Source organism: Odontomachus brunneus, unplaced genomic scaffold, assembly GCF_010583005.1.
Source record: "Odontomachus brunneus isolate Ranch 3 - 2012 unplaced genomic scaffold, Obru_v1 Obru_scaffold_139, whole genome shotgun sequence".
Classification (NCBI taxonomy): Eukaryota; Metazoa; Arthropoda; class Insecta; order Hymenoptera; family Formicidae; genus Odontomachus; species Odontomachus brunneus.
This window is the reverse complement of record NW_022639589.1, coordinates 695,479-706,061: the sequence shown is the minus strand read 5'-3', so window position 1 is coordinate 706,061 and position 10,583 is coordinate 695,479. Positions and strand designations below refer to the sequence as shown.

General features: G+C 34.3%; 1 protein-coding gene across 1 annotated transcript in view; it reads right to left on the bottom strand.

Moving 5' to 3' along the window:
* The window catches only part of LOC116850252 (liprin-alpha-1), a 655,857-nt gene that overhangs the window by 66,200 nt on the left and 579,074 nt on the right, over positions 1-10,583 (bottom strand). Inside the window, exons 20-21 of the mRNA XM_032828294.1 lie at positions 1,873-2,029; positions 1,678-1,794 (exon numbers count right to left, since the gene is read on the bottom strand). Coding sequence (XP_032684185.1) covers positions 1,678-1,794; positions 1,873-2,029 — 274 coding nt within the window. The remainder of the gene's footprint in view (positions 1-1,677; positions 1,795-1,872; positions 2,030-10,583) is intronic.

The window sequence follows — 10,583 nt, the reverse complement described above, 5'->3', positions numbered from 1 at the left end:
TATATATATATATATATATATATATATATATGTATATATATATATATATACATAATTATATATTATTATGTATCAAATTTGTCCATTTATGTTTATACATTCTACTTATATATGTAATTATACATAATTATGTATAATTATATATATAAATTCATATATAATTTTACATAATTACGCATAGATTTACATGTAATTATACATATTGTTATACATAATTGTGTATAATTATATATAATTTTATATGATTATATATAATTATACATAATTATGTATGGACAAATTTCATACATAATTTTACATGAAAAATTTTTCATCGGCCAGTACAGCCAAATATCTTGAACATAACATAAATTCATGTGCATGTCGTTGTTGATGAAAATAAAGGAGAAGTTGCATTTTTCATTGCTAAATAACTCCAAAATTATTAGAGTTTGATTATGCAAGGTGTCCCAGACCATCATGATCACTTTGCGAGAACGTAGAATAGATAGATGTGAGCAGAAAAATCCGTGCCGTTTTGCGATATTCACAATAATTTTCGAGAAATCAATTATTTTGTCTGAGTTAATGAGAGCACGGAAAGCAGCAGCCGAAAGAAAAATATCTTTGGCCGGCGCGCGACTGTGACACTTGCAAATCGCGGCTTGCTGCGTCCCTGCGTCCATAGCTACGAGTCACAGCGAAGCTTGATACACTACCATGTGCATAACATATCCGTGTGTCGATTCAACGCAAAATCAAAGTGTGTTGTCACTTCGGCTGCATACGTATATATAGAAGTGAAACAGCGAAGCGGCAACACACTTTTAGATTCGAAGTCGATTCGGCACACCGTCATGCACATGTGTTAGTGTATCAAGCCTCGCTGTGTCTCGTAGCTATGGGCGGAAGGATGCAGCGAGCCGCGATTCTCGTGTGTCAGGTCGCGCGCTGACCGAAGACATCTTTCTTTCGGCTGCCGCTTCCCGTGCACTTATTAGCTCAGACAAAATAATTAATTAATAATTAGAAATAATTAATAATTAATTTCTCAAAAACTATTGCGAATATCGCAAAACTGCACCGGACTTTCTTGCTCACCTCAATCCGTTTTACGTTTTCGCAAAGTATGATCATGGTGGTCTGAGACACCCTGTATACGTATTAAGAATTTGCTATGCAGAAATAAGCGATTTTTTAGAATCTACTACAAAAGTTACTTTTTATTAAAAAAAAAAAATATTTTGTTTACCTCAACAAAATCTTAGCGAATGATTAATTAAAATTTAAGATCACCATTGTTTTTCCCCTCAAAGGTTCAGTTTTCGAAATATTCGGCTGACTTCTTTTAATTGGAATATTCTGTATAATACTAATTGAGAAAGTACTAATTGAGAAATACTAATTGAGAAAGTAATTACTGAATTTCAACGAATTTTATTAAATTTTCATTAAATGTTCTCGATACATTCAACTTGTGTAATGAAATATATATTTATCGAAGATTTAATAAAATAATAATGAAATGGAACTAATTAATACAGATTTGCACAGTATAAAACATTATATTTTCAGCAAAATATTTCCATATGAGAAATTAACATAATGTTACTGTTCATTGATATTCACTAGATTGTAAACCTTAATAAACATCAAATTTCAATACAATATACAAATTAAATTAAATGTGTTATTTACCTGTGTGTTTTGAGTGGGAATTTGCAATGCTAACGCAAAACTGTTGGCATCAAAACTTTCATCGAGAGCTACAAGTGCGCCATGTACACCCGATTCCAAGAGATTATTTCCGTATTCCTGTTAAAGTAAATGCAAATATTAATTTTATCACAAATAGTTGATTACAGACAGATAAATACTGGAAAATTAACTAACCTTTAAACCAACTGACTGTACCCATCTTATAACACGATCATTACTCCATACAAGTACGTCTATATTGGCACCTTCTGCCATTCGTCTTCTTTCTTCTAATTGCTGCCTATCGTAATTTAGTCGTTTTAAACAGGAAATGCCGTACTGCAAACTTGTTCTACAACAAAATATTAAAATATAATATTGTCATAATACAAATAAAATAACTACACGTACACATATACACACGTACCCACCCTCCACGCACACGCATATGCACACGCACGCACACATAAACACACACATACACACATACACACACACACACACATACACACACACACACTTCTATGCAAATAATTATAATAAATAAATAAATATGTTTGTGTTGTGTATGGGCACGCGCGTGTTTGTGTGTGTATGTGTGTGTATGCGTGTATTGTATTTCTCTTCTTAATCCCATACAGTATTAATCCTAGAACGCCGCTTTGTGTATGGCATATACCTGGCCGTTTTATTTTTAAGATTAAAATTTCTATAATTTTTATATGTTTAACTTAATTTAATTTCTCTGATAAAAATCATTAAGATACTCCCTACTTATGATATGAAGCATGATGTTAATCGTACAAAGGCTTCGAAACAATCAGTAGCACAAAAATATTATAAATATCACATATTTAATTATAATAGCAGGTAATACGTGTCATTTAGAAATATTTCTGAAACACATTTTATAAGCTGTTATAAAATGTCATATATTTAAGAACCATGAGAAAACCATTATATGACATATTGGAAGGAGCATCTTTGTTTCTGCTCGATGAGTGTGAAACGAGAGAGATAGTATCCAAAATGGATACTATCTCTCTGTCTTTGTCTATCATATATTATTTGAACTAAATATACAATATAATACAGGATAAAAATATGATTATAATGTTTTCAATTTTCACAACTATTTTACAACATACTCATTGTACTCTTGTACAATAATATTGTTTTTATTTTCGTACTTTTTATATTTTATAGATATTTATATTGTTTATTTACGTGTACATATAACCATATGATGCGTCACGGAGGCAGCCATGTTCTTGCAATCGCTCGAAGCTTGCAGGTCTCTTACTTGAGAGTCTCTATATTCCGCAGCTCTTTTACGCTGCATGTAATTTCATTAGATCCTACATCTTAAGTTCATCTTCAGATACTTCATAGCCAATGAAATGATCCATATAGCGTCTGAAGATGAACTTAAGATGAACTTAAATATAAGAATCGACTATGAATAACAGCCTTTGAAGAATTAAGAGACATAGACGTTAGTCATAATGAAAAAATACGTATATATTATTACAAATTTAAAATAAATTGGTGTCTTTATTTTTTTTATCATTAATCACTTGACTGGCACGCGCGCCAAAAGGTGCATCCGTGTTTGTGCCACAACTGGCACGCGCGCTTTATGCAAGAAGAAACTCTCCTTATTTCTATACTGGAAATATATTATTGAATTTAAAAAGTTACTAGTTATATTTTCGACATCAAGGAATCCAAATTTTATGTCAAAATTAAAGAATTTTCCACCACGATGCATTATTGTCTGTTTAATATGCACGGAAAATTCTTTCTTTTATATTGATTTGAGAATTAAGATTATACTCCGGGATCGTGATTCACATTACCAGAAAATGCTCAAAGGTTAACTACGTTTATATGTTTTAAAAATGTTTATTACAATTTGACTTAACAAACAATATTATAAAAGTATAATCTTAGTTCTCAAATCAATGTAAAAGAAAGAATTTTCCGTGCGTATTAAACAGATGATAGTGCATCGTGGTTTGAAAATTCTTTAATTTTGACATAAAATTCGGATTCTTTGATGTCAAAAACATATAATTAGTAACCTTTTAAATTCAATAACATATTTGCAACATAGAAGTAAGGCGAGTTTCTTCTCGCATAAAGCGCGCAACTTTTGACGCACGTGTATCCTGTATTCCCCTAACCTATATGTTTTTAATATTTTTGTTGGGCAAATATAATGATTAATCAAACATTGTTTATGTTAAGATTTATAACTTAGATTCGACGAACATAGAAATTAAGTTTGTTACGACGACTCTCATGAAAATGTCGGATATTTTCTTTTTCGATTACTAGAAGTTGACTACATTATTATGTGCAATCTGCGCGCGAATCTTTCTTCCTTTTTTTTTTTTGTACCGGCTATAGTAGTAATATAATGAGATTAACTGAAAGTTGGCTCTGTTTTTGTGTTCTGTGCACCATATTTATCAGATATTTATCATATTTACAGGCCTAGAAAGTCTGACTATTAGTAAGTAACGCTTTGTAAGTCAGAACTGTGCGTTTCGTTTATTATTCAAAATTTTTGAGGTTAAGGAGCCGCGTGACGAGAGTCAAGTTGTTGTTAACTTATAACCATAGAAGGAGGAGGGCATACTAGGTGGCGGCGGGACGCCGTGCGTTCGAGATCTGCTTATCTTTTCGTTCTAGAGAGAACAAAATATCGAGAGCGTGGTTCTGCTAGGCCGGGACTCAAACCCGGGTCTTTCGCTTACCGGGCGACTGCTCTAAACCACTGAGCTACCTGACGTTCCACGCTCACGACACTCTCCTCTCTCTAGATAACGCTTAGAGATGCCGTTCGGAAGCGACATCTCTGGCGCGATCCCGAGCGCATAGCGATTACAGAGAGAAACAATGTTACTGTACCAAATAGTACAGCTGTCAGTCTCTCAAAGTTAAAGGTTGCTATCTTTTAAGACCAAATTCTAATTTAAGTAGTAGAATTCCACAAACGCCAATCATTGTCGGCAGTGGTGGATATGTGCTGGAAAAATTAGAAAGTAGTAAGAACTATAACAACTGGAAGTTCCTGATGAAAATGTCTCTCATAATGGATGGACTTTAGAATTGTGTACCGGTACGGATAATGACTCAAATCGAGACTAAAGAGCTTTAACAAAGACATTTGTTTAAATGTACAGTCCTCATGTTATGCTCATGTTCGAGATACGACTACATCCAAGGAAGCTTGGAAGAAATTACAGACTACGTTTGAAGACAAGGGCTTATGTCGAAGATTGACACTTCTATGTAAATTGCTTCGAATCAAATACGAAGATTTTAACTCTATGGGAGACTACATCAGTGCATTAGTTTCACTAGTACAGCAGCTAGCGGATATTGGTCATAAAGTAGACGACGAAGAGGTTGTAATAATGTTGGGTGGCTTTACACCTGAATTTGATCTTTTAATAATGGGACTTGAAGCAACCCATGACAGATTATTCAGTGAAGTAGTAAAAGCTCGGTTGCTCTCTGAAGACTATCGAAAAGGAGTTGTTGATGCAAGCAATAATGATGAAACCGCTTTGGCCTTGAAGAGCATAAACAAAGGCACTTATGTGAAGAAAGAAGTAGTCTACTACAAACGTGGAAAGATTGGTCACATTAAGGCAAACTGCCAACAAGTAAAAAAAAGTAAGAAGATATGGTCAGGTAGGAAGACTGAGGATAAATTACTGTTAGCATCAAGCTTTGTGGTTGGAAGTTTTGATAAGAGTAGCTGGTTGATTGATTCTGGTTCCACAATGCATATGAGTATGCGAAAAGACTGGTTCTCTAAATATTCAGATAATGAATCAAAGGAGATTATTATTGCAAATAACCAGAAGTTGTCTGGTAAAGGCTCAGGTGAGATTGTAGTAAATTTAAGCATAATGCAGAAAGAACCATTACTGATGTTGTGTATGTACCAGAAGCTGTAATAAATTTGTTGTCTGTGAGCAAGATGACTGAGAAAGGTTTAATAATTGTTTTTGATGACCAGAAATGTCGTATATATAATAAGTCTGGGTGCAGGAAAGTATAATGCGTCGGCGACCAAAATTAATGAAGTATACAAACTGGAGCAAAATATAAATTCAACAAGTAGATTCCAGGGATCTGTGGCCATGACTGCAATGATATCAAAGAATGTATGGCACAGAAGATTAGCGTACGTTAGCCAAAAATATATGCAAATGTTGAAAAATGGATTAGTTATCGGAATTAACTTTCCAGAAGAAAAAGATTTAAGAAACTGCATTCCGTGTATCAAAGGAAAACAGACGTGTATTTCTAAAAGATAAGACGAGAAGAGCTAAAGAGGAATTGGAACTGATATATTCGGATCTATGCAGTCCGATGAGTGAATGCACTTGGAGCGGAGCTCGTTATTTATTAAATCTTTGATTATCTAATCAAATCAAAAAGTCAGATATGGATAAATTCGTGGAATTCAGAATGAATGTGTAGAAAAACAGACTGACTTGAAGATCAAGAAAATAAGGACGGATAATAGATTAGAATATTGCAATCAGACTTTTCAAGATTATTTGAAAATGCATGGCATAGTACATGAAACCACGGCTTCTTATACACCAGAAAAAAATGGTGTATCGGAGAGAGTGAATCGCACTGTGATAAAAAAGACAAGATCTCTATTACAAGACTCTGGTTTGGAGAAGAAATATTGGGGTGAGGCGGTAGTGATGGCGATTTATATAAAAAATCGGAGCCCGATAGTTGCTGTCCCTGGAACGACTCCAGAAGAAATGTAGTCAGAAACAAAGGTCAAGCAACTTGAAGGTCTTTGGATGCAGAGCCTATATGCATACGCCCAAGAAACAAAGAACTAAACTGGATCCGGCGAGCGTAATCTGACACGCGACGCATCGCCGTTACAACTACTTTCTACGTTAAACCCATTTTGAATCCTAATTTTTAGTTTAACACCAAATATTGATATTAATTATCTCTTCTTTATACTATATGATAACAAGTTCATTCATTATTTAAAATTTTTTAAACACTGTTAAATATATTATAATCCCAACATTAAAATATTAAAAATCAAAGAAATATATAATGGTCGGTTATTGTGAACACACCAAAGGATACAGACTTGCAGATACTCAACGACCTGGAAGAGTAATTAAGGCACGAGACATTATATTTCTAGAAGATGACTTAAAGGAAGGCGGTTCACGAGAAGAAGATCCAAAAAGTAATTCAGATGTAAACATATTATCAGAAACGCATTGTACACAACTCATAAACGATCAGGTGAATGTGGAAGAAGAAGAACACGAGCAACTACAGCAGTGTGGACGATAATACAATTATTGATGATAAAGAGGAGACCGAAATTGAGTTGTCAAAAAATACTACACAGGAGGCTAATAAACCAAGGAGAGACCGTCATACACCAGAATGGACAAAGGATTATGTAATGTTTACAGTATCGTTAAGTGGTAATGTAATTGTAAACGAGCCGCACTCTTATATAAATGGAATTTCTTGCCCATATAAAAATGAGTGGATAAATGCGATGAAAAGTGAATATGAGTCCTTAATTGATAATGACATTTGGGAATTAGTTGAACGCCCAAGAAATACTAATGTAATAAAAAGTAAATGGGTATTATATATATAAATTAAAAAGAGATCACGTGCATCAGGTAATATTGAAAGGTTTAAAGCGCGTTTGGTTGCATGTGGTTTCAGTCAAATCAAAGGAGTAGATTTTAATGAGACTTTTTCATTGTTGTTTGCTATTGGTAATGAGAAGGATATGAACATTGACCATTTAGATATCACGACAGCTTTCTTAAACAGTAATCTTGGTGAGAGAATATATATGAAACAACCAGTAAGTTTTGAAACTAATGAAAATAAAGTTTGCCTGCTTAAAAAAGGGATATACGAGTTAAAACAATTAAGTGAGTCTTAGAATCAAACAATTCATAAATCCTTGATAAATATAGAGTACGTGCAATCTAAATGCGAACCGGGTGTCTATGTTAAGAAAACGGATGAAGGAATAATCGCAGTATATGTAAATGATCTGTTTATATTCAGCGATTGCAAGAAAGAAAAAGAAATCCTTATTAATATGCTGAAGGGAAAGTTTAATGTCAAGTGCCTCGGGCCAATAAAAAATTGTTTAGGTATGAAAGTAGAACGTGATGATAAAAATGGCACATTAAGTTTAAGTCAAGATCAATATATTAAAGATTTGTTTATTAAGTTTAATATGTCAGAACCCAAGTCTCTTGCAACACCGATGGTTCTAAATGGTAAACTTGAAAAAGGTATTAAAAATAATTTCAAGTATTCCTATCAGCAATTAATCGGAGGATTGTTATATTTAGCGGTGTGTACACGATCAGACATTGCATATACCGCAAGTCTATTAAGTAAATTTAATACATGGTATGATGACACGCACTGGGTTGCTGCTAAGAGAGTACTTAGATACCTTGCTGGTACAGTTAATTACAAGCTTATATTTATTTAACAAAAATGATTACAGTATCGAAGGATATGCAGACGCAGATTGGGGAGGAAATCTTCCAGACAGAAAATCATACTTGGGATTAGTTGTAAATTTGGTTGCTGTGCTATAAATTGGGAATAAAAAAAAGCAAAAAACGATAGCACTCTCGAGTACTGAAACAGAGTATCTAAATATGTGTGAAGCAACGAAAGAAACCATATTTTTGCGCAATCTGTTAAAGAAAATTGACAATGATAAAGACAAGACTATAGTGCTCTTTAATGATAATCAAAGCACGCAAAAAATAGTCAAGAATAGTCAGTATCATAACCGGACAAAGTATATAGATATGAAATATCATTTCATATGAGATGCATTAGATAACAGGATAATAAATGTTAAGTATAAGCCGAGCAAAGATATGATTGTATACGTATTAACTAAACCTTTATCAAGTAACAAACATAGTATGTATGTGAGAGAGTTAGGTCTACGATAAGTAAACAAAAAGTATGTATATGTTTGATTAAGGAGGAGTATTGGGCAAATGTAATGATTAATCAAATATTACTTACGTTAAGTAGATTTATAACTTAGATTCGATGAACATAGAAATTAAGTTTGTTGCGACGACTTTCATAAAAATGTATTCGGTTCTGACGGATATTTTCTTTCTCGATTACTAGAAGTTGACTATACTAGTCTGTGTGTGTGCAATCTGCGCGCGAGTTTTTTTCCTTTTTTTTGTACCGGCTATAATAGTAATAAAGTGAGATTAACTGAATGTTGGCTCTGTTTTTGTATTTTGCGCACCATATTTATCAATTTTCAACTTTCACAGCTAGTTTACAACTTTTGTACAATAATGTTGTTCTTTATATTCGTACTTTGTATATTTTATACCAACTTATGTATATAATGTTATATAATACGTACATATATACATACACAAACTGACAGATGAGTGAAATCTATAATGCCAGGCTGTTGTGTACCAAACTGTAAAAATTCAGCGGCTAAAGGATATGTGATGAAACATTTTTCCAAAAAACACGGAAAGAAGAGTACAATGGGCACAGAATTTCCCACGAAGGAATTGAACACCTACAGATAGCAGCTGTATTTGTGAGGTAGTATATTTAATTATATTTATATATTTAATTATATATTATATTTATATATTTAATTATATATTATATTTATATATTTAATTATATATAAGGTGTAGTAGAAAGAAATCCATTATTTTTGCATGAAATTGAAGGCTTTATTTAGCATAGTTAGGATGATCCGATTTAGGTTAAATACGCACCGTTTTGTTCGATAACTTGTTCCCATTTTGAAGGTAATTCCATTATGCCTCTCTCATAGAAACCCTTATCCCTATTGGCAAAAAACTGGGACAGTCGATTTTCACAAGCTTATCTTGAGGCGAATTTTTCACCAGCAAAATCATTCGCCATAGATAGGAACAGGTGGTAATCACTTGGTGCCAGGTCCGGACTATAAGGTGGATGCATAAGAACCTCCCAACCAAGCTCCTGGAGCTTCTGGCGAGTCACTATCGATGTGTGTGGCCTGGCGTTGTCCTGATGGAACACAATTCCTCTCCTACTGGCCAAAGCTGGCCGCTTCTGGGCGATTGATTCCTTCAGACGGTCCAATTGTTGACAGTACAGGTCCAAATTAAGAGTTTGGCCGTAGGGGAGCAGCTCATAGTGGATGATTCCCTGCCAATCCCACCAAACACACAGCAAAGCCTTCCTGACCGTCAATCCTGGCTTGGCCACCGTTTACGCCGGCTCACCGTGTTTCGACCACGACCGTTTTCGCTTGACGTTGTTGTAAGTGACCTACTTTTCATCACCAGTCACCATCCGCTGCAGAAATGGGTCGATTTTGTTGCGATTCAGCAGTGATTCGCAGATGGAAATTCGGTCCATGAGGTTTTTTTGCGTTAACTCGTGTGGCACCCATACATCGAGCTTCTTTTTGTATCCAGCCTTATTCAAGTGGTTCCAAACGGTTTTTTGTGTAATGTTTAGCTCCTGGGCAATCGAGTGCTTACATGACGGTCGGACTCGACGATTTCCATTATTTTATCGACATTTTCGATAATTGGCCTTCCAGAGCGTGATGCATTTTTGACATCAGAATTACTGGAACGGAATCGACGAAACCAAAATTGCGCGTGATTGGCTGTTACAGTATCAGGACCATAAACACTATTCACATTTTCAGCCGCCTGGCTTGCGTTTTCGCCTTTATCGAAGAAAAACTGTAAAATATGGCGTATTTTCTCTTTGCTGGTGTCCATCTTTGACGCGCGCTCAAACAATACTGAGTCAAACAATCACAAAACTGTCTGAGAAGTTTTTTT